Raw genomic sequence first — 26,421 nt, 5'->3', positions numbered from 1 at the left:
ATCGGTACGGTACAGAACTAATCGTCCCAGACCTGGAACGCCCAAGCCTTGGGAGCCGCCCAGACCTTTTGGATGCTGATCGCATCGAAAGGTCCTTTCTTGCCGGAGGCGTCCTTGGGAATCTTGATCTCAGTCCAGTCCTTCAGCTCATTCGCGTCGCTGAGAAGGACGTTGGAAACATCTGGTAGTGTCAACAGCCATATCACAACCACTGGCCCCTACTTTTGCCTCGACCCCAGATCTTGTCATATCCGAAGTAGATCTCCCACCCGTGACCGAGAGCCCACTTGTAGGCATCCCCACCGAGCTCCTCGTTGGGGATCTTGATCTCGTCCAGCTTGTCGCCTGTGAGAAGGAAGGCCCTCCTGGAAGTCACAACGATGAAGCGACCATCGGTACCCCCGACGATATCCGTCACGGGGTCATCCTTGGCGTCCCAGATCGTCTTGATGGTAGGCTCGCTGATGACGCCTTTGAAGACTATCTCGTAGACTGTCTGATCGGTCTTGTTCCAGAAGAGGCATCGATTGTCACTGGACACGAGCTTGACTTCGTTGGTTTGCTCTCCGGGGGGCGTGAAGATCCGCTCGCTCTTATCCAGTTCAAGAAGCCAATCGTCAACTTGCACAGCGTACAGCCGAGCCCCGTCTGGCGTTGTCAGGTACTGTTCAAACTGCGGTGACCTACCGTCGCCAATCCGAGTGATAGCGATGACAATGAGACCGCTCCACAGCTCGATATTGTTCGAGTTGTCGCCATCGGTCCTATCCGCGCTCTTCACCTTGGCACCATTGTTCATCCAGCACTTGCGGCCGCCAAACGCCACCATACAATCGGTGTGGGTAGTGTAGGGGATGACGGACTGAGCGATTTCCCAATCCTCGCCAGTGCATCTCTCAAAGTTCTGGATGACCGGGTCGGGTCCAGTGCTCACCAAGGCGACCTTCTTCTCGCCGCCGGGGCCGTCCCGGTACGCACTGTAGACGGCACCTCGATCATGAAGGAGCTTCAGGCTCACCGCCTGGGCATTGTCATCGCTGGCGGTGAGGAACTGCGTTGGCACCTTGAGGGTCGTTTCCGCGGGCTTGCCTCCCTCTCCAGCGAAGTACTTTCCGCCAGTGTTGTCGCCGATGATATAGGTGGTGGACATAATATTTCTGTCGTGCAGCAGCAACAGGAGTGCTCCTCGCCGTTCTTATATGTGACTCCGAGACCTGGCAATGAGTTAAGGGCGGACGGATGTGATTCGCGGAGCTCTTTCGTGCAACCATCTGTCCCCGATATTGTTTGGCCGCCCCAGGTTGCGTCCGGAAGCATAGAAAGCTAGAGCGCGGCGTCGCAGCTATGGAGGCGTACGACTTCAGGGAAGCCGGATGTATCGGGTGGTTGCCCCATCACACGTTCCAGCAGTAGGGCACATGCCGAAGTTGCGCAGCGGTGACTCTCCTTGTTAGCTTGCACTTGATGTTGCACAGCTTCTTCGGTGGAGTGAGAACTGTGCTGCTTGGACGCGGAAGGGCGTAATATCTAGTGATGAATTGCAGGGCAACCCTTGATTGCAGGGCAACATTAGAGGGGCTTGAACCTTCTCTACGACTGATCTAGTGTCAGCTGAGGACATGGGCGTCAACTGTGGCTCCGTGCGCGCGAGGGAACCGAGCGGATCACTGCGATCGAGCGCTCTCTCTGGCATGCCGCGTGCCTGGGGAAGACACCGAACTTCATGCGGTCAACTCCACCCACGGACGTGTAATGGGGCTGTCTCTTCCAGGAAGCACCCGCCTGGGCTCAAATGCCTATGATCCCACGTTTGTCGACTGAGGTGGGGGTGAGGAGAAGGTTTGACCCCGCGCCTGGAAGTGCAAAAACGGTTTGGGCAGTCTCTCCTCTCAGTCACGGATCTCTGGCGAGCGGCGGTCGAACACGCTTCCGGCCCGATTGAGCATGTGACCGCATGCGGCTGCGCAGACTACCAGTCCCGCATCAAGGAGAGGAGAGGACACTTCCTGTGGGCGTCCCTAGTCAATGCTCCTGCAGTGCCATCCGCACCCTTTTGCATCGGCCGATGCACCTCTAGCGCCAGGCTTCTAGCCCATGAGATGACAGGGAAGCACTGAATCCGAGGACCAACGAGGGACACATGATGCTGAGCGAAAGTGCAATGTCATTACGTGTGTGGACAGGGACGCGCGCGGCACCTTGGAACTTTGATCGCATCAGCCTTGTGCTAGAACAAATCTGTTCCAATCGAAGCCACCTCACCTGTATCTTATCTGGACAGGGAGCAATAACATAAGCGCCTCAACTCCAGAAGAAGGTAAATGCAGGTCCGCATTCCCACATGGAAGGGCTTAAACTTTGTTTTCCCTTTCAGGGTCCATTCCTCACATGAAGTGACCCCGGACAGGCTGCCATGCACCAGCGAGCTGGCTTGTGCAAGAGGAACAGCCTCCAGGACCTAAGAGCACCACCTGTGCGATCATCACAATCGTGAAGAGCTCGCGCGATTGAGGGGTTGGCAAGGAGTACAGTTGCGCTCGTATCGAGGCCTAGGGATGGTCGAGCCAGTGCACAACATCCTTGATAGCTCCGCCAGGCTCCAAGGGTGAGGAATGTGGTAGTAGAGCGTGAAGCGTCCTAGTGGGGAGACAGACCGAGTTTCATCACGCTGTAACGAAGCAGACGACCGAGTCGTCGTGGCAACGCACTGCTTATTCGGCTCGGACCTGTTAATGCTGACACAATGTTTGTAGTACAACTCATTGATGTCATGTCTGCTGCAGCACCCGTTCATTAATAGTGTCTGAAACTACGACAGTTGATAAGAAGACTGATTTGGGGCCTATCGACGAGCGCGTCTCGAATATTTAAACCGCATTTCCACTTACGCATCGGCCGCCCTCACGTTCTGTCGACAAGTTGCTATTCCTAATGCAATCTGAACGCCCACGCCTTTGGAGCTGCCCAGAGATGCTGCATGTAGCCAGGCTCGAAAGGACCTTCCTTACCCGACGCATCCTTCGGTAACTTGATCTCGGTCCATTCCTTAAGCTCCTTGGCTTCGTTCTGAAGCACATTGTTAAGGTCTGGCTGTCAGCGGCGTCCTCCGCAGACCACAGGAACATACTCTTGCCCCTACCCAAGATCGCACCCCATCCAAAGAACAGCTCCCACCCATCGCCTAGGAGGAAGCGGTCCGTTTCGCCGTCGATGTACTTGTCGGGGATATCGAGCTTCTCCAGCTTGTCACCGTTCAGGAGATACTGACCCATTGTCGTACAGATAGCGAAGCGGCCGTCAGTGCCGCCAAAGATGTTGGTGACCGGGTCGTTCTCGCTGTCCCAGATAACGTTGGACGTAGGCTGCGTTTTGATGTCCTTGAAGATGAGCTCGTAGACCGCGTTGTTCGACTTGTTCCATAGCAGGCAGCGGTTATCGCTGGAGACAAGCTTAAGGTCCTTCGTCTCGTCTCCAGGTGGATCGAAAACTAGCTCGTCCAGACGTTCTCCGTCCTTGCCTGCCAGCATCTCGTCTGCTTTGACAGCGTACAAGTAAAACCTGCCTGGTACATTAGTTTCATCACGGCATCTGTTTGTTAAACCCACCGTTGGGACTGAAACCGGACAGTGCTATGACTACAGTGCCGTCCCGGAGCTCGATGTTGTTGTTGTTGGACCCATCTGAAACCATCCGGCTCTTCATCTCCTTGCCGTTGTTTAACCATATCTTGCGGCTTCCGAAGCCCACCATGCATTCGGTGTGGGTCGTGTATGGCACGACAGCGTACGCTGTCTCGTAGTCATCTCCGTCCCATTTCTCGAAGTTCTTGATGACCGCGTCGGAACCCGTTGCGGCCATGGCCGGCCTCTTCTTCCAGTCGGAACCCTCCTTCATATATGTGTATACAGCTCCGCGGTCATGAAGCAGCCTCAGGCCGAGGATATCCGCGTCCTTGTCAGTGTCGAGAAAGTGGGTGGGGAGCTTGAGGGTCTCCTCGGCATCCTTCCCATCCTTGCCGGGGATGTACTTCCCGCCGGAGTTGTCGCCAATGATATAAGTGGACATGGTGTGTTCTGATATGTATCGAGATTGACACCAGCAGGCGCCTCTTATATGCAGTCTCCAGACCTGAGATTTGAGTGGCAGAGGCCGGAATGTTTGACTACCCCTCTTCTTTGGTGTCTCATGTGCCTACCACAGTCCGATCAAAGGCAATTTGGTCCTTGTGCGGCTTGGCCTGTCAGATCGCGTTCTAAGTGTAACGGTCGGAGTGGGACAGTGAGAACGTCTGGATACTTGCCAGTAGATGCAGGGCTGCAGGAAATTTAGGCATCCTCTGAAGTCCAGCAAGAGGAGACATTCCTGTAGCGGGCAGAAATGAATCATCTTTCAATCGGTGCTTCAGCGTGCCACAGCTGCGGTGAGAATCGTGCCTTGTAGAACAACTCACGCAGGGCAGCTGAAATGAACGCCAAACCTTGCTTGATCTGGATGAACTTGTTTCGTCGTGAGTGGCACGCCAATCGCCCTCTGCGTCCAGATCAGTTGGGCACTATGATGTTATCTCCCATTAGACTCCGGTGCGCGCTATGCGATCGAGGAATGAAGGGGCACGCTGTTGAGCCTAAGCAGACAGCAATTGGCACGGAATCATCGGACAACTTCAAACCGAGCAAACATGGTCACAGGTTCCGTGGCCGTCTCACGTTCCTCGACACCGAGCTTTTGCTTGTTCGGCTCCCGGACTTGGAGAGCGGAAGGAAGAGTGTGACCTCCGTGCGTTCTTTCGTGCGGAGTAGTGGAGCCACAGTCCCCGTATCGAGTCCGCGTGACCGCAGCCTTTGCACCATTCGCCCCGTCAGAGCACATGGCATACGCGGTGTGCACTTTTGGGGTGGTCAGAAACGCAAGGCCATATCAGCCCGAGCGTACAGGGTCTCATGGCGTCGAAGGCACAAACTGCGTGAGAGCGCCTCTCCAGGTCAATACCTTTTTCCTCGATACGTACCATACTGGCTGCTGAGCACGGGTGCATGTAGGTCGGAACGACCACTCCTGAAGAGGCTGAATTCGTATTGATCGAATGATGAGAAGGCGTTGGGCGCCAAAAGTCGCAACCAGAGCCGAAGCACAAGGTTGCTCAGCGGTCAGAGTCCTAAAGATGTGACTGTGATTGCACGGAGACCAATGCTGTCGGCCAAATGCAAGTGGGCGATGGTAGCGTCCAGTGCATCACCGGGTGCAGCCGCGGGCCCGCAGCCGTTGTCTTGCGTACGATAACCAGCGAGTAGGACTGGCGAGAAGGACGTGCTGCAAAACATCGAAGGGCGCCAAAAGTCATGATCTGGGCCGCCCAGCCGTTGCCGTTGGCACAATGGTTAGTAACCAAGACCCGGCAGTAAAGAGTTGTGGCAAGATCACTATGCGTGAAGGATCGCCGTATTGCAGTCGCGGCCGGCCGGTAGCCGACTGAAGCACGCTGTGGACTTTCATAAGTGATGGCGCTGTTTTACAACAACAAGAAGCTGGGGGTACAGTTCACTCGCACCACTGCGAACCTCGACAGGAAAGCCTACCATGTATCCATAACCATGTTCGACCAAGCTTGACCGAGGCTGAGCTCTTGCCATGCAGCGAGCTGCTGCTTGGCGAAGACGTCTATGCAGAGCGAGGGATGGAGGTCGACGCGGTGCTTGAGTGTCTCTAAGTATGCAGTAGCATACTTTGCCTTCCGCACGACTATCCTCAGATGGCGTACGGACGAGTTCAACATTCTCGTGGCGCATCCGCAGACGCACACAACGTGCTGCGGGAAGGAGAGCGTGAGGACGGAGGCCGAATGGTTATAGTGCGCCTTCGAATGGCAGAAGCCGCCGGGAAGCGTGAGGCGCAGCTCCTTTAGGTTCGCGGGGAGGTTGATGGTGGCGTGGTTGAGGGTGCCGAGAGCGAGCGAGCCGCAATGATAGACAGCAAGGCACTCGACGCGGGAGAGCAGCTGGACTGGGGAGTGGTACGCCAGTTGTCTCTGGCTGGCCTGCATAGACCAGAAGTGGTCGTGATGCAGGTCGGTCAGGTAGACGCTGACGTACGCGGCGTGGTTGAGCGCAAAGGTCACCGCGGGGTGTATGGCGAAGGCTGCATCGGGCGGAACCGATGCGCGAATACCGAAAGCCAGGGCGGGGCTCGGAGCATACTGAGGCATTCGCTCTCGCGGGAGATCGAGGGGGTCGAGCGTCGTAAGGTAGATACCGATGTTGGCCGGAGACGGAGGTCCCTGGCTAACAAAGTGCAGGCGAATTGCGCGGCAGTGGAAGGCGTCCACCGCCTGCTCTGTCGCTGTGCACACCAAGCGCAAGGCGTTGAGGGTGGCGGGCTCAAAGCTGCACGCGAGTAGAATTGTGTCCAGGATATCACTATGCTGGAGGAGGGCGAAGACGGTAGGCATTGTCGTATCCGGTCGTGAAGAACCCGACGGGAAGAGGTTTGGTGAGACAGAGGAAAGTGAGAGCCACAACGTCACGGGTCATGTCACTGTGCACGGCCGCCTGTCCTTCATTGTTCACTATGGGGGCAAGGGCGTTCTTGTCGCACCGTCGCCCTCGTTTCGTGCGTTGTGTTCTCGCACTGATGCACAAGGAGCAAAGAGCTACTCGCACCCCTCCCAGCCACCCGTCGAGGCTTCACTGTTCACCACGCGGACTACCTGGCGTCCTAATTAGCATCGAGAATCTGTCGAACAACATCAGTGAAAAACCAGCGCCAGTGGCCTCCGCCGCCAGAGTGGCGTGCATCCAGCGTACACAAAAGCAACATTAAACAGATATTTCAGCTCATCAGTTGTTCACAACTGCTCAGATCCCCATCCATTACCCGCTGTGCAGTCGAACAGTCACATCCCTCTGAATCAGCCTGCTCAGCCTATCTTGAAGGATGTCGGCTTCGCATTGACTTGTGTTCTTGGTGGGCTCCACGACAACTGATAGCAGTGGGTGGCGCTCGTGGTCTTTGAGGACCTTGAGGTATGTGATCGCATCATTGTGCTCATCGTAGACGAGAGTGAACTGCTGGACGCGGGGCGTGAGGAGGCTGATCATGAACTCGGTGACCCCAAGAAACTCCAAAGACTCCAGAAGTTCAAGCTTCACCTAGACTGTGGTGCAGTTGTGCGCCAGTTTCGTGTCCCCTGTTGGATTCGGGCCCGTATCATATAGAGTCGCCGACAAGTGACGGACAGAAGGGGGGATTGGGACCGGGCTGGGCCCTTCGTAGTCACTCCCGAGGAGCAAGCCGTCCTCCACGAGGAGATGCATTCCAGGCGCCGTAACGAGCTGAAACGGACTGTCGTAGCTGGTACCCTTAGCCTGTGCGTCGGAGGCACAGCCGTGATCCCACAGAAGGATCTCAGAATCCGCAGTCACATGACGTGCATGGCGGAGTGCAAAACCTTGTCCTGGACGGATACTTTCCGTCATTGATGGTGCCTCATGTTCTGGCCCATGTTGCGCCGCCCACAGAACGGGTGCACGAGATGAAACCCAGAGACTTGCGTCCTGAACTGGCAGGGGCGAACGAGGGCAGAGAGGGGGGATCCCCCTATCGGTCCGATAGATGGAAACGTGGACGTCACGGCACTGATACTTGTCGAGATCGAGCTTAGCGGCCGAACAGAGAAGGCGTAGCTTGTTGTGTGTCTTGGAATCGCTCTGAGCTATGATCTCGTGGAAGATGTGAGGAAAGAAGGCAAAGTCGAGTGCAGCGACCATGGTGGCAATGCTGATGTCGAAGAGGCGATGACCCTGGGACTTATGCTCCAGCAGAGGGGGAAGACAGAAAGAAGGTACGAGATTTACTGCGATGAACACAGTTGGGGTGAGGAAATGTGGAGGGGTGCGACCTGAAGCTCGGTGAGTGGAGGCAGGCTCATTGAAAAACGGAAGCAGGCGCGGTTCGTCTCGATCGTCTCGATCTCCGACTCGCTCCGTGAGTACCGAAGACGTCTCAGAAAAGCTTGCAACAGCAAGAGAACTACATCCAGCATCAAATGCATCAGGTGCCCTTCGTAGCTCTCATTGTGGTTCCAACAACGTACTCGTGATAATCACTGTTGAGTCGCCTCTCCACCCTAAACCGCTCTGCTGTACTGCCACATTCCTCAGCCCGATGCGCGGAGTCACCCACTGTGCGGACGAACTACAACTACCGTTTGAGCGGCCTCATTGAGTCTCGCCTGGAGCTCATCGGGGTCGTAAGGGTCCACTTTGCTTGTCGTTTCGACGGTGATGGCGAGCAATGAGTGGCGATCGGTCTTCTTGAGCACGTTCAGGTATGCGACGGCGTCGTTCATATCATCGACGACGACAATAAAGTCCCGGACGCAAGGTGTGATGAGCTCACGCATGAGCGTGCAGGCATCCTCCTCCTTCAAGGGATAGCAAAGCTCGAGTCTCACTGTAACAGTAGTGCACTTGTGTGCCAACCACGAATCTGCGGCCGGACCACAGTCGCAGAAGTGAACGAATAGGTGACGAACGGAGGCGGGGAGAGGAACTGGGTTCGGTCCCATGAACTCACCGCCGAGCCAGAGGAACTCGTCAACGTAGAGGTTCATGTGGGAGGGGTTCAAGACCTCGAAGGGACTGTGGTAACTAGTACCACCCTGTGCTGCGTTCGTCGCACTGGTATGGTCCCAGAGCAAGCACTCAGATCGTGTAGTCACTATGTGTGCATTGCGCAGCGCAAAGATAAAGGCAGGGCGGATGGCAGTTGTCATGTCCGATACCTCCATCTCTGGGCTAGAACCTGCTGACCACAGTATGGGAGCACGTAGCCTCGCCTCACCAACTTCGATAGTGATGCTGAAGCTTGCCTCTTCGGGCAGGCACTGTGGGGACTCAAGGTCTGGTGGATGGTCTTCTTCATACTCCGTCGGGAATATGTAGACGTGGATCTGGCGGCAGAGCTGCTTGTCCACCTCTAGCTTGGCGATGGAGGAAAGAAGGCGCAGTCTGAGTTGCGTTTTGAAGTCGCAATGCCCAACTACCAAGGAGAAGAGGTGGGGAAAGAATGCGTAGTCGAGTGTGGAAACCATGCCTGGGCCGAAATCGATTGCTATGATATCCGGGTCGAAGTGAACGCTCTGGGTCGGAGATGAGGTTATGAAGGATAGACGGATAGAGACCAACAGCCAAGGACTCAAGTGGGGAAGAAGGAGCAAGCTCCCGTCGGGACGGAAGCAGGCGCAGCCCTGTGTCGATCCCAGATCACCAAGGAGACGCGGCTCCATGCTCCTGTGCACAGCGTTACTGGATCAAGTGAGCCGATCAACATGAGCGTAGACACTGCGCTGCTACCTGCTTCTTGCTCACCACCTTCGCCTGAAGGTACGCAAGTCATGCTTACAAGCCTATATACAACCGAAGCAGTTCACATCTAGGCATACGGCAAAACCACTACTTCAGCGTTGACCATGCCGGCCACTATTTGCCGCAAAGCATGAGCTGTTTCTTTTGGAAGTATGTAGCAAGGAGCGATAACGATCCGGAGCTGGGGGTGGGTTTCGCAATCCTGAATAGCCTTAAGGTAGATGAGGACATCGCTGAGCCTGTCGGGAAGAATAAGAAGCTCCTTCACGTCGGGCGTGACGACGTCAATGATAAACGAGCCAATGCGGTCGTACTCCAGTTGTCGTGCCGCTCGTACGCCCCACTGGCTCCCCACACGCACATCACGTGACTCGGCCTCGCCGAACTAGTTCTTCGATCCTCGAACTCATCCATTCGATAGCAACATATATAAACCTACTCCTTTCATTCCTAGCCAGCTATCGAATGTATGGGTTCGAATCGTTTTACGGCGCTTTAGTCATTCCTGACTAAACCGACGGCGCCCCGCTTGTATACTCTAAGTCTCATATCTTCATCTAGAGGATCTCTTCTCGATAGCTACCGTCGCTTCACGGCCTCGAGTACAGCTCTCGCCACCCCGTACGACACCAGTCGCCTGCCACATCCCACCTCCATGAGCAGTGTGAGGGCTGTGCAGCTGTGCGTCACCTCTATGCCATCGAGGGAACTCTCGTTCACGATATGAATCAATAGCTCGCGGACCGTTGGTGGGAACTTGATCGGGAGCCATTCTCTATGATCTTGGCCAGAAATATTGATGTCGAACAGGTAAAAGTGGAGGCGTGATGCTGTCACCATCGTGAATGGGCTGGTGTAATCGGCGCCATACTTTGAGGCGCAAATGTTGTCCCACATGAAGTCCGTGGACCAGATGGACACCGTGCGAGCTTGGCGAATGACAAACTCTTGGGCGCGGTCGATGCCGGCTGTCAACGGCAGAGCTTCATCATCCGACTTGCTCTCCGGCGCCCTTGGGACAGGAATGTCGAAGGCGGTCGACCTGACAATGACGCTCCCGCGTTTGGGATCTGTTGGCGGAAGGGTGAACGTATCGTGTTGCTCACCGTCTTTCCTCCAGTTGATGGCGATGTCGACGGATTGATAACGTTGCTTATCCACTTCTTGCTTGACAGCGGAGGAGAGGAGACACAGTTTGTCCAGAGTGGCGGAGTCGCACTCCTCTATAATCTGCACGAATATACGAGGAAAAGAGGCGTAGTCTATCGTGGTGCCCATGGTGGCTTAAGATGGATTGATCGTGGGAAAGGTTTGGTCGCGGGTGCCGATGTTGAGCAGAAACCACTCCAGAGGGCAATGATGAGTTGAGTGTCAGAAAGCAAAGGTCCGGAGCAGCCGACTTAGGAAGACAACGAATGCATTGACAGGCGTACTTGTCACGACGGAAGCGGGCGCATATGCCTGGTGGCCGACGCCAATCGCAACCTCTTACAGGGTGTGGGTGTCATCTGGGCGGCCGGTGAGGCTGGTGCGTTTCGCGGTATAAACAGTCACTATCGGGACCACTCAGAACCTCATTTCATACCAGACTTTCCAAGGGTACGTTTCCAATGTCACCGGTACTTTCAGCATATCGCTCCAACTTTGGAGTAGCTCAGTGCCTCTGACAGCTGGTTTGGGATCTTCGAGTTCTTCTTCGCAGACCGCCACCACGGAGACCGAGAGGTGCGGGTTGAGGGGCTTGCTTGAGATTGCTTCAAGGTAGACAGAGGCTTCCTGACTCTGGTATACTTTCAGTTTGAGTTCTTCGACGCTAGGGGTAACGAGGTCGAGGGACATTTGGCAAACGCCAATGTCATCAAGACAGGGCAGGTCATCTTCGAACTCGAAGTGAATGATGCGGCACGAGTGCCTGAGACGATAGTGGCAGGTGCACTCTTCTCTCATGTTGAAGACGACTATTTTCTCAACAGAGGGTGGTATGACGGCGTCTGGGGGATCAGGAAACACCATGTCGAGCTGGCGGAATATAGCCAGATCGTATCTGCCATAGTGAAGCAGTTCCAAGGTGGTCGCTGTCTCGAGGGTCTTCATTGGACTGTCGTACCTGACCTTGCCTTCCTTCGCCATCACCGTTGCAAGGTGGTCCCACCAGAAAGAGTCAAAGTCGACCTCCACCCGATGGGCCCGATGTCTCAGAGCAAAGGCCTCGTCCACGAGACTATCCAGAGATATATAGTCCGCCGCGCGCGCTGCCTCCTTTTCAGCAGTCCAGAACACGGGTATTGCCCATGTTGGGGAAAACTGGAAGGGAACCGAAAGGATGAACGAGCCTCCACGAGGAGGCGGAAACTTGACGATAGCCTCTCCCTCTTCAGTCGGCAGTTGGACAGAGAAGGTGCACCGGTACGTCTGGTGGCGGTCCACCTCGCGCTTAGCCCAAGAGGACAGTAGACGCAGTTTGTTCTGAGTTTTGAAGTCGAAATCACACTGAGCCAAGACACCAGCGAAGACGAGAGGGAATGTAGTGTGCCCTTGGAGACGGTCGACATCCCGTTTTGCCTGGCGGGACAGGAAGCGAAGCTTGTTTTGCGTGTGAGTGTCGCACTGTGCCGCCACCTCGACAAAGATGTGCGGAAAGCAGGCGTAGTCGATTGCGGCGGCCATTGTTGGAAGCTGCAAGACAGCAGCAATCGCAGGTGGTGTGACTAGAGTCGGTGGCGATAAATGCGTTGGGAAGAAGAGCAAACACAGGAGGGGTGAGATTGCTAGGAAGCGAAGCTAGGACAAGGCTTTGTCAGGGATGGACGGAAGCGGGCGCAGTGTCTAGCGTGTACTGTTCTGCATGGCACACCTGGTTCACTTGAAAAGTCTCTTGGCCACCCTCCTCGCTGTGCCCGTCGTCCTAACCTTACACAATGCACAAGTTATCCTAACGCTTACACAATGCATAAGCTCTCGTCTTAATACTGCCACACTGCTGGCCAGACGTCCTCATACTTCGCAAGCACCACAGGTACACCAAGCACCGCCGGCCAATCCTTCGCAGCCTTCTGGAATTTCTTGTCTGTCTTCTTCTGAGTTTCCTTGTCGGTTGAAGTGTAGGAGGGTACGACGGTCACGGTCAGATTTGGGTGGCGCGGCTTGCTGCTGATTGCCTTGAGGTAATCGGTGACATCGCGGGGGTAACAGGCTTCGAAGTACAGGTGCTGGACGCAGGGCTTGAAGAGGTCCAAAGAAAGACTACACACACAGCTAACATCATCATCCCCCCATTCGCATTCGATCAAGTTGCGGAAGAGCGAGAGGTATAGCGTCTCCGCTGAGTGGCTGATTCGGCTTTGACACAAGCACAGGTCTTCGTCGAGGGACATAATCAACGTCTTGACTCTAGGGGGGATCATCGGGCAGGTCGATTCAGCAGGTTGCCTCAACCTCTTCAGGCTGTCGGTATAGCCTGCATGACAGTGAAGCAATCTGACTCTAGAGGCCGTCTCAAGAAGTTGCAGCGGGCGCGCGTAATGCTCATAATCTGCGCAGCGCTGGAACGTCGTTTCCCAGAGCAGCAGCTCAAAGTCGAGCGAGACCTGGTAAGTCGGGAAGCGGGATGTGATCTTAAGCGAGTGCTGGAGTTCTTGCTCATGCCTCTTCCTCCCGTCGTCGGATCGCTCTGGTATGTACATGGCAGGCATGGTAGGGTAGTCGTCGCGATAGCAAAGCCACACCGTAGCCTGCTGTGGAATGGTGTTCGGCCCAGTGTCATCGACAGGTCCCAGAAGGCGAAGGTAAGCCGTGAACAGCCAACAGTGGGTACGATCGATGTATTCCTTCGTAGCCAAGCAGAGCAAACGCAATTTACACTGTGTGTTGAAGTCGCATTGAGCCGCCACCTCTTCGAAGATGTGAGGGAAGCCGACGTAGCTAATCGAGGCGACCATTGGGGGCCGAGGAAGCAGCTGAAAGACAATGTTCGGGGTCGGAGTCGGAGTCTGGGAGAGTAGGGGACGGCGAGCGCGGCGAGAGAAGTTGCTAAGTTGCAAGGAGAGCGATGGGAGGGGAAGGGAAGGGAACAAGAGGAGGAGGGTTGCGACATGGCGCACGTGGGGATGCGCCCGCCGGCGGAAGCAGGCGCAGTGTCGACTGTTGTCCACGCTTCTGCTGTGGCCAGACCAAGTCTGTTCCTCCCAAGTCGTTACCTAATCGGCCACGCCTCGTCTGCCAACGTGACAGTCACAGGCACACCAAGCATTGCCGTCAATTGCTCTCTCAATGCAGACGGTTGCTCTGCCAGCACGCGCATGTGCGGGCTGATCCAACGCACGGACACGGACAGTTTCGGATGTTGCGGCTTGGACTTGATCGCCTGCAGATACTCGACGGCGTCATCCAGTAGGTCGACCTGTATGGAAAGACGCTTGACGCAGGGCTTGAACACATCAAGGCTGAGACAACACAGTGGGCTTTGCTTCACTTCGGCCTCGAGCCCTCGATCGAGGGAGATGCGCAGCGTTTCAGCTGAGTGGCCGAGTCTGATGCGACAAGAGCACTTGTCGTCCCACAGCCGCAGGTGTAAGCGTTTGATATTAGAGGGAAGCTCCGGGCTTGTCTCCTCTGGGAGAGTTACGCCCAGGCGTTTGACTGAATCCAGGAACATATCATGAGTGTGGAGCATGCGCACTCCGCTCGTCGTCTCGAGGATCTGGCGGAGTGGGCTGGGAAGCTCGGCAACAGCGCCCCCGCCGTATTCTGCTGATATCATATCCCAGAGCAGAATATCAGAGTTGATATTGATCTGAAAAGGACGATGTTGGGCCGCATGATGGATAGCAGCTTGAGGTTTCCCCGCGTACCACTCCTGCCAGTTGAGGGGATCTCGGTGCGGGAGCCACATTGCGGGCGCGGGAGGGAGCTCCAACGGGCGCCGAAAGTGCACATTGGCGGAAACAGGGACGCCCGTCGGCCCACCGTCGTCCATATCGTCTGGGAAGGAGATAGTGGCTGAGCAGCCAAGACACTGGAAGCGGTCGACTTCATTCTTCATGCACGAGCCGACAAGGCGAAGTTTGTTCATTGTCTGAAAATCGAGGTACGATATTATCTCGCCGAGAATATGCGGGTGGGTGTTGAAGTCGATGAAACCGACCATCTTGTGAGAGCTGCAAACAGAGTTAATCGAAGAGTCGGAGCTGTTGCTGGTGGGAAAGCGAGACGAAGGTGATATGAGAAGTACGATGACTGTTAACGAGTCAGATGGAAAAGGTGGGCGGGCGCCTTGCGCATCACCGGTCTCAGAGAGCCTGAGGCCGCAATGCCATTGTTCCACTCCCTGCCGTAGGAACCCGGATTAGGCTGAGACGCTCGGCCGACTGGATCGGGCTTGACCTTGACTCTCTGCAAGCACAGACCCCCTGGACCGAGCGGCATGTGGATCTAAGTCCCTCGGTCCTCCAGCTCGTTCCTGGCCACCTTATCCTAACGTGAAGACAGTCTCGGCAGGTTAACTCACCCCTCACAGTGCAATCGCGTTATCAAGATAAAACATCGCGACAACGCCATGGGTTCTGTGGTAAGCCTGGTGTCACTTTTGGTCCTCGACGGTCAGTTCCTTTCCTACCCCTCTTTTGCAGGCCACAAACCAGGATCCCAAATGCATACTACAGCTTGCTCGTGTCGAGGTACTCCGGTCCGAGCTGGTCCAGCCTCGTGACGCCAAGGAGCTTCATGCCGATCTCAATCTCCTCCTCGAGGAGCATGCACGCCTTCTCGACGCCCTCGGATCCCCACCCAGCAGCGGCGTAGATGAACGGCCGGCCGAGACCGACGGCGTTAGCGCCCAGGCACAGCGCCTTGAGCACGTCGGTGCCGTGTCGCACGCCGCCGTCGAGGAAGACGCTGAAGCCCTTCTGGCCAAGAACGTGGGGCGCGTGCTGGTTTACATCGTAGAGCGTTTTCAGCGGGGGCTGGGCGCTGCCGGTTAGCTTGGCTTTTTCTGGGATATGGTAGTTGGGATCACGGTGAGAAGGGATGTGGGAGAGAAACGCACTAGTCAAGCTGTCGTCCACCGTGGTTCGAGAGAACAACTGCGTCGGCTCCGTACTTCTTCGCGAGAACGACGTCCTGTCCTGTCAGCTTACTCCTTACCTCAGCTCACCTCCCAAGCACCAACACCCTTCACAACGACGGGCAGACCAGGCGCAACGCTCTTGATCCACGCAATGTCACCCCACGTGATGTTGGGCTCGTGGACACTGCTGTTAGCTCAAACACCCTAAACTAGCTCACATCCATTTGTATGCGCCGGTCTGGCGGGTGAGCGGTGCGCCGTGCGGCGTCGGGTTCAGGTCGGCATGAATGCGGCGCTCAGCCTCGCGCTTGCCCAGCTGTCTGTCAGCTTCGACCCAAGGTTCGTGAAGCTTACAATCGTAGTGTCGACAGTGACCCAGATGGAGTGCGCGCCAGCCTTGGCGGCCTCGGCGATCTCCTCGGCCGACTTCTTACTGTACTGTCAGCTATCGGCACGCGTGTGGAGTTTCGTGAGGAGCTTAGGAGGACTTACCGGTCGGGCTTCAGGTACACCTGCCAGCCGATCTGCTGACCGTCCTTCGCAGCAGCCTTGACTTCCTCGAGACTGCGGCTCGCATAGTGCGAAAGGACCTGGAAGACGCCAGCCTCGCCCACACCCTTGGTGACGGCGACCTCACCCTCGGGGTTGCCGAGACCGTTGCGCGCCGTCGGAGAGACGTAGACAGGAATGCTGGACTTGACGCCGAGAATCTCGGTCTCCGGGGTCGCGTCACCGACGCAGCGCATGACACGGGGACGGAAGAAGACGCGAGTGAACGCGGCAGCGTTCTCAGCGAGAGCTGGAGTCAGCTCACAAAGTGGTTCGTAGCTGGCGGAAGATGATGGAGACTCACCGCCCTCGCTGTCGGCTCCAGTCGAGTAGTAAGCCCACGCGTGGATCGGAATGACGTCCTTGGCATAGCGCTGCCGTTAGCTTCAGCCAAGCTTGCGAAAGCTCACCTCGAAGTCGTTAAGAGAAGAAACGCTGTCGATGCCGAACAGAGCGTCACGGGCAGCCTGCATGCGCGCCTCCTCGGGCGTCTGCTGGTTCGCGGCCTCGATGGCTGTCGTTAGCTGCGCGATCGGTCATACAGCAGCTAGAGTGCGAGAAACGCACCATTCTCGTCCAGGCGGCCGATGCAGACGGCGACCTCGGCGTACTTCTCGAGCGTTCCCGGAGGGTGAATACCCTTGTAGAGCCTGGAGTCAGCTTCAGCCACGAAGTACGGAGCTCACTTGCTCACGTCCTTGCCGGCGTTGTCGAGAAGAATCTTGGCGCCTCCGGGCTGGTCGATCAGCTTCAACATTACGCGTACATAGCTCGCGATGACTTACGTGCGTCTTCAGGAAGTCAGTCAGGCTGATGTTAGCTGTCCCAGCCTATTACCAAGCTTCTTCACTGTTAAACGGACAAGGCTGTATGAGTGGTAGACGTCTGGAGGGAAGGTCCATTACGAGCCAGATGACGTGTCTGCCTTGCGCCCTCGCCGATCGCGGAAGTTTCCTTTGGACTCACTCGTAAACCTTGCCATCGATAGCAACCCAGAGCGAGCTGGCCGACGCATGCTTCGAGAGCTCCTGCAGCGACACGACGCGGGTCGGGATCGAGTCGGCCTCAGCGCGCTGGCTGAAAGCGTAGGCGGCGGTTCCGGCCTGGATATTAGCATGTGGACCACCTCAACAGCTGCGCGTTCCATCTCCTAGACCGGGCCCCCTTTGCAGTCCGGGCAGGAGAGAGCCATGACAGCGAGCAGGGTGTGGTGACTCACTAGGAAGACGGCGCCGGCAACACCGACGAACGCGCGCCTGTTTCCAGCACCAGATCGAGCCTCCGTCATGATCGTCCTCTTCGCGGCGGACCTCGAGGCAGCACCGGCGCGGCGAGCGCCTCCGAGGGCAGAGCGGAGTAGCGGCCTGAACATGTTTTCGTGGTATGTACAAATGCAACGGTGCCGAGAGATAGCGCGCCCACAAACTGTGCGCCGGATCCGGATCCCCAGCCGCCCAGCGCTTGCACTGACTTCGGCCCAGTCGGCTGGACCAGTCGCGACTGGCGGAGAGAGCTCGGTAACTTGCGTCCCTGGTGTGCCGTTCCTGCCGGGTGTGCCGTTTCGGTCATCCCCGCTGGGTATCCCCGCCCAGGAGCTGGACGGCGGCAGATCGCGGCCCCGCATCAACCAACCAAAACACGGACGAATGACATTCCGGTCCGGAATGCCGGCGGCACGACGCCCGCTGAGTCGCTGAGATCGCTAACGTCGTCTATTTCTGCGCGCACGGAGGAGTTATACGCACGCCATCGCCCCCTTCCTTTGCTGCTACTCGCCCACCTGGAAAAGCGGATCAAGGATTGAGGATCTAGATAGAATACATTGCGGCTACGCTTATGGTTAGGACTAGGACTACAGAGCATTGCGGAGTTACAGGCAGTACACCTCATCGTGGAAGCCGACGCCGCCGGCACGGACACGCTGGGAGACGCTGAGGGATGCGACGGCGTTACGCGCCTCGGAGACAAGACCCTCGGGACCAGCAGCGATGACAGCCAAACCGCCATGCTTCTCGCCTACGGGCAGAGCTTCGCGGACCAGCTGCGCGACCTCGGGGCGGTACGGCGACACAGTCGCGCCCTTTGGCAGTCCATGGGGCTGAGGGAGGGGGTTCGGCGGAGACGACAGATAGATGCTGAGCTGCAATTCGACACAGAGACGTTCCGCACTCTCATGCAGATGGACTAGTGTCGGCGCCAGAGCCTCGACGAGAGACAGCTCGCGCACGACCCATGCAGCTCGGATCGCACGAGGACCGCGACCCGCCTCCGTCGCACATAGAGCAGACTCGATGCTGCCCAGCAGGAAGGTGACGCCGCTTCCACCCGCGACAGTCAGGACAGACTCGTACCGGCCCAAATCCATCTTGAGGCCGCCGTACGGTCCGTCGATTGTGGCGTAGACATGCCGTCCCGGGTGATCGAGGAGAGATGCCGACCCGTCCTCCTCAGCTGCCAGGAAGGCGATGCGCTTCTCATAGTCATCACCATACTCGAGGCCCCGGTCGGAGGCCATCTCGTGCAGCCGCCGCGTCCAATCACCTGCGACCTTGGCGTAGAGCACGATGCCACGAGGACTGGACGAGAGCTCGTTCCGCTGCGCATTCGTGATCGTGAACGGGTGGCTCTCGAAGACGCCAGCGCCGCGCAGAACACGGATGTTGACGTGCTGAGTTGGCAGCCAGCCCTTGTCGCAGTCGGGGATGTGGATCAGGGTCGTCGAGCCGTCGACGGGGACGATCGTCGCATCCTTGAATCGGTATCGCAGCAGGCGGACGAAGTGGCTGAGGTCAGTTTTCACGAGGTGGAAATCAACTCACTCGTAAGCATAGAATGCGACACAAACATAGACCCATGGCATGGCATAGGTCGTGTGGTAGCACATGGCGACGAAGAAGCCAAGCACAAACGCAATGTGGCTGAGCCAGAAGAGCTGGTAGAACTTGCGCCGCACAGGCTTCAGGCTCGTGATGACGACCATGCACAGGAAGCCGTAAGAGATAAGGCCGCGCTTGACCTTGGCCTTGTGTAGCTCGGGCGAGTCGACTTCGATGAACTGGTTCAGCCACAGCGCGCCGTGCACCGTTGCCGCAAGCCAGGTTGTGCGGCCCGCCCATCGGTGGATGAAGTTGTAGTGCTCATACGAGAGCGACGGGAGGAACACGGGCAGCGGCATCGGGCTCTTCATGGAGAACAGGAAGACGACAGGGAGCTGGGCGACAGCGAGGAAGCCAGGTCGGTTCGAGTTGTCGGTCAGCTCGGCGCCGACGGTGAAGCACGCAATGACGGCGGCAATATATGCGCAGATAAGGACAATCTGACCAACGCTCAGCGATAGGTAGCTTCGCCGGCAGCAGTCGCCGGCGCGCTTCCACAGAACTGAGGGCGCCGGGATGGTCCAGAGGGTCACGCTCTGCCAGATCGCCTGCCCGAGACGAACGACCTTCGCTCCGAGAGTGTTACGCCGGATCCGCGGCGGGGGCGCATCACGCTCCACCTGCTCTGGAGCGCGGTCCTTCAGGCTCTCCCGGATCGAGAGGCCCTTGTACAACGTCCCATTGCGCCAGGCGTGCACGACCCAGGGAATCGAGGCGACGGTCGTGAAGGCGAGGACAGAGCACCAGATGATCGTAAACTTGCGCTGCCACTTGGGATCGACCTCGTATGAACTGGGATCAGAAATGTGGGCAGATGGCCGACTCACTTGTATATCTGGGGTCAGTAACTGCCTCCACCGGGTGTCTGTACTCACTTGAAACTCCTGCGGGATCTCAGGCAGCTGCCTGCTGAAAAGCGACATGGCAAGTGCAGGTCAACGCCGTCGTCGTCAAACGAGGTATTCAAGAAGAGGTCGCGAGGTGGAGTGTGCGATATCAAAGCATGACTGCGTTGTCTCGTAGCAGTAGCTTCGGCGGTGGCCAGCAGATTGCGCCTGTCAGCCGTCTGCGTCGTTGGCCCGACATTGCGCGACGCTGCTCAAACTCTACTGGCCGAGGCCCTGAGCCTATATGGGTGGGTCGGATACATTTTTCCTCATAATGCCGCACGATCGCGGAATGCTGAGCCATTTTCAGCCTGCTCCTCCCGATCACTTTCTTACGAAACCTCCACTCATTTTCGGCATCTCTTGAGATAAGTATCGTCGAGATGCGGCGAGGTACTAGCAGTACTGCATTTCCCGGCGCCTGCCACTCACTGTTCTCCTGCTCTTCGTTCACAAAGTCGCGAAAGTGAACTTACCTCCGCCCTGCAATCCTCCATAATTAGCGCGTATTGCAGAGAACCCTTCGGTGTTGAGGTCGTTCAGAGATGCCGACGCTTCTGCCAGCTAATGTCAGCTGGGGACGATATTGCAGGAGCTCACGGTCATTATCGTGAGATGGGCATAGGATAGCTGGTAGTCAGCTTCAGAAGCACTTCGCAACTGACCTCCTGGGATGGAGAGCGCCCAGGCGCTTCCGCGATCTCCTGAGGCTTGGGATCAGCTGCAAGAATGGAATTGACGTCAACTGATGTCTTGTACCCAGAAAGCGCCATCCCACTGACCATCTGTTGTCTCAGGAGGCCTGCTGTCAGCTGCTGAACTGTGGGTTACAGCTTCCTGTCACATCTCTCGCGCGCGCGTCTGAACATAGCAAGACTGCCGGTCAGCTGCATAGCGCCTGATTCCTGTCCCCGTCTCAGCACTTGTGGTCTGGGATCAGCTATGACATGGCGCCCTCTAGCGTACCAACTAAAACGAGAGAGTGAGAATACCGTCAGCTGGCAGTCAGCTATGCCCTCTCGGCTGCCACCAATGACGTTTCAAAGCCACGGGTTTCCTGGGATCAGCTTCTGGGACGATTTTGTAGCTTACAGTTTGGTTTCAGTGGGTAAGGGCAATTCTATAGCTGGCCGTCAGCTGCGAGTCGCTCTTGATAACTGCTACCTCTGACGATTTCGGTGCCCGTAGTCTGGAGTCAGCTTCAGGATTGTGCCTCATAGCTTACGGGCACGCCTGGTCCAGAGTGATTAGCTGTCCGAATGCATGTGAGCTCAGGGACCACCTGCAAACCGACCCCGTTCTGTGAGGGGGAAGCACGGCACAGAGGGTTACACAACGCAAGCTCGCAGAGCCGAGGATAGCTTCAGCTGACGGTCAGTCGACAGCTCACTCTGACCTAACTGACCGTGAGTCCCGAAATGCGCTGAGGTCAGTTTCGCACAGGCTGCCCAACTCACTGCCTCGATCCCCATCTCAACAAGCCGCAGCAGAGTCATCGACTCGTGTCGATCTGGTTGTTAGCTAGTGTTCAGACCCTTATAGCTCACTTCAATCTGTTCGGCATCTAACGCGATGGTGGCTGTCGAAGAGTCGAGACTTCAGGATGCAAAACGCATGCGATGACTGGCCATCAGCTCTGACATCTGCGCTTCGGAACTGACACATGTCAGCCACGCTCAACGCTGACGCCAAGGTGTTGATGGCGCTGTGGTCAGTTGCCTCGTCTGCGGGGTAACTCACCCGCCGCCGGCTGGGGTCAGATCGGAACGTGAGGGTCAAGCTCACATGCCGCCCAGCCTCCACTTGTTGCTTAGAAGTGATGGGACAGTCTCGTGGCTGAGCTTAGTTAATGCTGAGGCACGTAGAACTTACCCACCGCCAGCCAAACTGGCGTCAGCTACATAGCTAAGAGCCAAGCCAGCTTACCGTTCTCTCTTCGACATTCCAGAAAGCAAGGGACGATGCGGACCAGAGAGCCTGATAACAGAGCTCATGTTCTGGAATCAGTTAGGACGAAAGCGACAACGAAACTTAGCCTCCCCGGGCACTGGGGCCAGTCCATTCCACCAGGCCGTCAACTCACTGTTTCCCTTACATCCATCCTCACTCTTCCTTTCCTTGTTCGAGGGATAGCCCAAAACGAAAACGAAGACAACATAAGTTTGATGCTGGAGTCAGTTCAGTCTGAGTAGCTCGGAACTCACGCACTGCTGCGCTGGAGTCAGTTCGCGTACGTTGTATGGTCAACTCACAGCCCTCCTTTTAGCTCCTTATTGCAAGGAGTGGCGTTCAAAGGCGGCGAGACAGAGGGGTAGAGCTGAGTCAAGTTCTGTCTTCAAGCGCTTAACTCACCAAATGCCGCGCTGGGGTCAGTTCCGCAACGACAAGAAAGCAACTCACTCTACTCCCTACTTTCATTCTTCGGCTGACTGGGTAACCCCTCGCGAATCATCGCGAAGAGGGCGAAGTTTCGACGTCCCTGTGGTCAGTTCGTTCATTACAGACTTAACTTGCCACACGTGGCGGCCCTGGGGTCAGTTCACAGGAGGATGAAACCTATCAGAACTCACTTCCCCCCCTGGTCTTCCTTTCGACGAGCGACCGACACCTTCAGTCCTTAGCGAACGTTCAATAATGCTGTGGTTAGTTCAATCTGGGAGCTTGCATAACTCACCCTCCTTTCCGGCACTGGTGTCAGTTCGTCAACGGAGTATCAACTTGCTCTTACCGATCCGGGACGATACTTCCGACAAACGAGAGACAACCACGGACCACGGTGAGAACAATAATCGTCCAGAGACACTGTGGTCAGTTCGTTCAGTGCGACCTGAACTCACCAATGGTCAATTGCCGCGCTGGAGTCAGTTCGTAGATAAAGGCCTCCCAACTCACTTCATCTTCCCGCTTCATCCTTCCGTTGAGCGAGCAAAAGTAACACTCGAGACGCACAGCGAATTCGACTGTGGTGCGGTGACGCTGGTGGTCAGTTCAATCCAGCGGTGGCACAACTCACCCTCCGCTCTCAGATTCCACCGTGCTGAGGTCAGTTCCCAACGGTGCTCGCCCAACTCACTGTATCTCCCCACTTCATCCCTCCGTTGAGTGACTGAGTAACTGTGGAGAGGCACAGCGAATGCGATGAAGGATCCGATGACGCTGTGGTCAGTTCAATCGGGGTCTCCGAGAACTCACCCTCCGTCTCTCTATTCTTATCTGGCTGGGGTCAGTTAACACACCAACTCTGCAACTCACTCATCTCCCCTGGTCCATGTCCCCGATAGGCGGGTGACAATCGAGAAGCACAGCGACGATGACGGAGAATACGGGTGATACTGGTGGTCAGTTCCTTCAAAGCCGTGGCGTAACTCACTCTCCGCCCTTCCATTCTCACCGCGCTGGTGTCAGTTCGCGATGAAACCATCATCAACTCACCCTTCTCTCCTCTTCCTCCAGTCTTCCCATACGATGTACAAATGATACTCGAGAAACACACCTTAGCGGACGGAGGGGTCCGGCGACTCTGTGATACTGTGGTCAGTTCGTCAGAGCGCTAGCAGAACTTACCCTCCATGAATCAACGAGCGTGGACGAGATGAATGAGAGTGAATGATATGAAAGACATGTCAGTGGTCAGTGGGAAAGCGAGTGCGTGGTGTTGTCAGCCTTGGGCCTTGGGCGTTGATCAGACTGAAGCCCCTGCGCCCTTCTCGTGCCCTTCTCGTGGTCTGCACGCTACCCCCTTCGTCGCGCTCGACAACAGCGTTCACTCTCCCACGATCCCACGGCTAACCTCGCCACCCACCGTTGTCGCCACCCAGACCCGGTTCGTCGCCACCCAGGCCGCGACTCGCCACACTCTCGACCCACGACACACGGTGAACCTTCAGAGGCTGCATATGTACAGCGAGTCTACGAATTACAACTAAGGGGCTCCCTTCTTGTCTCCTAGTACTATAAAAGAGCGCGATTACAGGCGCTGGTCCTTGGGCATGAACTTCATAGCCTGGCTGTGGGGGTGTCAGCGTGCATTCTTGCTTGATCGGGCGAGTCCTGGCAGTTATGAGAGGGGGATGCGGGGCCCATGGTGATTCGCGCTAGGAGGGCGCTAGCTGAGACGGAAGCCAGGCGCGTATCAGGCACCCCGCCACGCGAGCTTCACCACCTCGCCACGACCTCACGACCTCTCGAAAAAGAAGGGGTCGACCGCAAATCTCGATATCTCCTTCCAGGCTTCGAGTTGGGCTCCCAAACTTTGCCAGGACATGAAGGAGACGCAGAGCAACACTCACCGGACACCGAGGTCTCCGAGGACCTCCTCCGCTCCGCCGAGGATGGCGTCGAACCTAGATTACGTCAGCAATGTCCCCTTCGCACAAAACTTCTTCTGAGCGTTCCCAGAGGTCTCCTTGACTTCCAGGACGTCAAACCCATTGTCCGAACGTACTTCTGGGTGCGTTGAAATTGCTCTATGAAGCGTCCCATGCCGGTCTTGGTCAGTCCGCGACCTCCGAAGATCTGGACGGCCTCGTCGGCGATCTCGCCGGCGACACGGGTCGAAAGCATCTTGAGGAAGCCGATCTGGCCGGCAAGGTGCTTGCTCTGCTCGCGGTAGGTCATGTTGCACATCTGGAAGGTGACGTTCTCGAGGTAGGACTGGACAGCCTCGACCTTTGCGATCATGTGGGCGAGCCTGTTGTTGTTAGCAGGTGGCGGTTGAGATGGTGGTTTGGAGACCCTGGACTGCCACGAGGCTAGTCACGTGCCGGGCCAGAACAACCCGTCCACCGGTTTGATCGACCAGTGGCGAAACTCACTTCTGACGGATGACAGGCTGGGCAAGGAGGGGCTTGCCGAAGACAGTGCGCTGGGCACCCCAGAGGAGACACTCCTCGACGATGGCGCGCGAGCCACGGGCAGACGAGCAGCACATGATCCAGCGCTCGTGGTTGAAGTTGGAGAGAATGACGAGAAGACCGCCGTTCTCGGGGCCGAGCATGTTCTCGTTGGGGACGACAACGTCCTTGAACTCAATGTAGGCGGTACCAGCGGCAGTGGAGTACGAGGTCTTGATCTGCTTGGTGGTGACGCCCTCGCCGCGGGGGACGAGGAAGACGGTGAGACCGCCGTCGGTGCGGCATCCGACGGTGAAGTAGTCGGCGTGCATACCGCCAGTGATCCACTTCTTGGTACCGTTGATGACCCACGAGCCGTCCTCACGCTGGACAGCGGTGGTGCGGAGACCGGCGACGTCGGAACCGGCGAACGCCTCAGTGATGGCAAGACAGATGGCCTTCTGGCCCGAGAAGACCTCCTCGAGGACACGCGAGCGGAGGGGCTCCTGGCCGAAGTTCATGACGGGAGGCAGACCAATGACCATGCCCGAGTTGAGACCGTCACCGTAGCCACGGGCGGCGCAGCGGGTGAGCTCCTGGGTGAGGACAAGCTCGTGGAAGTAGTTGAACTCCTTGCCGTCGACGCCGCCGATGAGCTCCTTGCCGTGAAGGTGCTTGCCGGGGCCGAGACGCATGCGGTTCAGGTTGTTGTCGCCCATCGACTTGAGGACCTCGGGCGAAGCGCGCTTGCCGTTGTCCTCGCAAGCCTGAGCGTCGGGGTACAGGACCTCGTCAACGTACTTGCGCATGGCAACCTGGAGGGCGCGGTGCGAGTCGTTGTAGTAGGGCGACTTGAAGGCGGGGGTAAGCCACGTAGGCTCGGCGTAGGGAACCTTGGAAAGGTCTCCGGGCATGTGAGGCTTGATCTTCTCCTGCTCGCCCTTGATCTGGCCAACACGCAGGCGCTGGTACTGGGGCTTGCGGAGGACCTCGTCGCGGTGGAGACCGAAGAAAACGGTGGTGGCGTCCTTACCGGCTGCGCGAGTCAGTTGTTTGTTCGTGTGAAGCTGTCTTGCGATCCGTGACGACACGCCCGCCAGGCACAACAGTAGCCCAGCCCAAGACGTCACTGCCGCTCGTCGCCACCAGCGTGCATGCTGCTTGCTACTCACCGACATCCTTGTCGAGGAGAACGACGGAGCCTCCGGGGTGGAGACGGGCGAACTTGGAAAGATCGTAGACGTACGAGTCGATGATAACGTAGAGGTCTCCCTCCTTGTTGTGCTGTGCGGATTAGCTCTCTGGAGAGTGACTGTGAGCTGTCAGCCCGTCTACTAACCTGAGCGACCTCGTCGCGGGTGAACTGCTTCATCTCCTTGGACATTGTTAGGATGGGTTGATGGATGTGCTGGGTGAAAGAGGAAAGGCAGGCCTGGGTATTAAAAGAGAGCCTGGGCGGCGATGAGCGTTGGTTGCACGGTTTGGTGAAAAGGGCGACCGGCTACTGGCCAGGCCGGGGGAGAAATCTTGGATGCTGGAGGGTGAGCGATGCATCGCAGGCGACAGGCTGAGCAGGGGGGCAGGCAAGGGCAGGCAGCAGGGCAGGGCAACGACAGGGCATCGCAGGGCAGCACAGATCGTCCGCCGGTACAGACAGAATTCGAAAGAGTAAGATTTGGGCCCGCAACACCGGCACGCAGTCAAACGACTGCTTGGCCTGGCTGGCCTGGCTGGCTGACCAACGGCTGGTCGCCCAATGCATTCACTGGAGGACTGACGTCAGGGCCCCCCGGCTGACGCAGGGAAACGCAGGGTGGGTGGTCAATCGGGTTGACCGGATTGGCTCCTCCA

General features: G+C 57.0%; 11 protein-coding genes across 11 annotated transcripts; all 11 read right to left on the bottom strand.

Annotated features, from left to right (window-relative positions):
• Nucleotides 1-17: 17 nt before the first annotated feature.
• On the bottom strand, nt 18-1,150 carry A1Q1_07290 (uncharacterized protein; the record flags this gene model as incomplete). The annotated part of the gene is made up of 2 exons (XM_014327526.1): nt 18-181; nt 223-1,150. The coding sequence occupies 2 exons, from the start codon at nt 1,148-1,150 to the stop codon at nt 18-20; spliced, it is 1,092 nt and encodes a 363-aa protein (XP_014183001.1).
• Nucleotides 1,151-2,928: 1,778 nt separating this feature from the next.
• A1Q1_07289 (uncharacterized protein) lies at nt 2,929-4,065 on the bottom strand (the record flags this gene model as incomplete). The annotated part of the gene is made up of 3 exons (XM_014327525.1): nt 2,929-3,059; nt 3,128-3,562; nt 3,606-4,065. The coding sequence occupies 3 exons, from the start codon at nt 4,063-4,065 to the stop codon at nt 2,929-2,931; spliced, it is 1,026 nt and encodes a 341-aa protein (XP_014183000.1).
• Nucleotides 4,066-4,650: 585 nt separating this feature from the next.
• On the bottom strand, nt 4,651-5,011 carry A1Q1_07288 (uncharacterized protein; the record flags this gene model as incomplete). Its single annotated transcript, XM_014327524.1, has 2 exons — nt 4,651-4,886; nt 4,933-5,011. The coding sequence occupies 2 exons, from the start codon at nt 5,009-5,011 to the stop codon at nt 4,651-4,653; spliced, it is 315 nt and encodes a 104-aa protein (XP_014182999.1).
• Nucleotides 5,012-5,572: 561 nt separating this feature from the next.
• A1Q1_07287 (uncharacterized protein) lies at nt 5,573-6,445 on the bottom strand (the record flags this gene model as incomplete). Its single annotated transcript, XM_014327523.1, has 1 exon — nt 5,573-6,445. The coding sequence occupies one exon, from the start codon at nt 6,443-6,445 to the stop codon at nt 5,573-5,575; it is 873 nt and encodes a 290-aa protein (XP_014182998.1).
• Nucleotides 6,446-6,866: 421 nt separating this feature from the next.
• Nucleotides 6,867-10,640, bottom strand: A1Q1_07286 (uncharacterized protein; the record flags this gene model as incomplete). The annotated part of the gene is made up of 7 exons (XM_014327522.1): nt 6,867-7,145; nt 7,233-8,025; nt 8,090-8,135; nt 8,179-9,302; nt 9,366-9,374; nt 9,440-9,747; nt 9,957-10,640. The coding sequence occupies 7 exons, from the start codon at nt 10,638-10,640 to the stop codon at nt 6,867-6,869; spliced, it is 3,243 nt and encodes a 1,080-aa protein (XP_014182997.1).
• A 288-nt stretch (nt 10,641-10,928) lies between these two features.
• Nucleotides 10,929-12,029, bottom strand: A1Q1_07285 (uncharacterized protein; the record flags this gene model as incomplete). Its single annotated transcript, XM_014327521.1, has 1 exon — nt 10,929-12,029. One exon carries the CDS (start codon nt 12,027-12,029, stop codon nt 10,929-10,931), a length of 1,101 nt encoding a protein of 366 aa, XP_014182996.1.
• Nucleotides 12,030-12,325: 296 nt separating this feature from the next.
• Nucleotides 12,326-13,300, bottom strand: A1Q1_07284 (uncharacterized protein; the record flags this gene model as incomplete). Its single annotated transcript, XM_014327520.1, has 1 exon — nt 12,326-13,300. The coding sequence occupies one exon, from the start codon at nt 13,298-13,300 to the stop codon at nt 12,326-12,328; it is 975 nt and encodes a 324-aa protein (XP_014182995.1).
• Nucleotides 13,301-13,554: 254 nt separating this feature from the next.
• A1Q1_07283 (uncharacterized protein) lies at nt 13,555-14,508 on the bottom strand (the record flags this gene model as incomplete). The annotated part of the gene is made up of 1 exon (XM_014327519.1): nt 13,555-14,508. One exon carries the CDS (start codon nt 14,506-14,508, stop codon nt 13,555-13,557), a length of 954 nt encoding a protein of 317 aa, XP_014182994.1.
• A 508-nt stretch (nt 14,509-15,016) lies between these two features.
• A1Q1_07282 (uncharacterized protein) lies at nt 15,017-17,347 on the bottom strand (the record flags this gene model as incomplete). The annotated part of the gene is made up of 10 exons (XM_014327518.1): nt 15,017-15,479; nt 15,645-15,733; nt 15,781-15,859; nt 15,919-16,337; nt 16,386-16,489; nt 16,543-16,625; nt 16,670-16,711; nt 16,761-16,766; nt 16,942-17,078; nt 17,195-17,347. The coding sequence occupies 10 exons, from the start codon at nt 17,345-17,347 to the stop codon at nt 15,017-15,019; spliced, it is 1,575 nt and encodes a 524-aa protein (XP_014182993.1).
• Nucleotides 17,348-17,845: 498 nt separating this feature from the next.
• Nucleotides 17,846-19,774, bottom strand: A1Q1_07281 (ferric reductase transmembrane component; the record flags this gene model as incomplete). The annotated part of the gene is made up of 2 exons (XM_014327517.1): nt 17,846-18,724; nt 18,821-19,774. 2 exons carry the CDS (start codon nt 19,772-19,774, stop codon nt 17,846-17,848), a joined length of 1,833 nt encoding a protein of 610 aa, XP_014182992.1.
• A 3,931-nt stretch (nt 19,775-23,705) lies between these two features.
• Nucleotides 23,706-25,954, bottom strand: A1Q1_07280 (acyl-CoA dehydrogenase, long-chain specific precursor; the record flags this gene model as incomplete). Its single annotated transcript, XM_014327516.1, has 6 exons — nt 23,706-23,745; nt 24,028-24,081; nt 24,183-24,473; nt 24,553-25,606; nt 25,743-25,854; nt 25,910-25,954. 6 exons carry the CDS (start codon nt 25,952-25,954, stop codon nt 23,706-23,708), a joined length of 1,596 nt encoding a protein of 531 aa, XP_014182991.1.
• Between the last annotated feature and the right edge of the window lie 467 nt (nt 25,955-26,421).

The sequence above is a fragment of the Trichosporon asahii genome, assembly GCF_000293215.1.
Source record: "Trichosporon asahii var. asahii CBS 2479 unplaced genomic scaffold scaffold00009, whole genome shotgun sequence".
Lineage (NCBI taxonomy): Eukaryota > Fungi > Basidiomycota > Tremellomycetes > Trichosporonales > Trichosporonaceae > Trichosporon > Trichosporon asahii.
The sequence above is the reverse complement of the archived record's forward strand: the minus strand, read 5'-3'. Positions and strand labels throughout refer to the sequence as shown.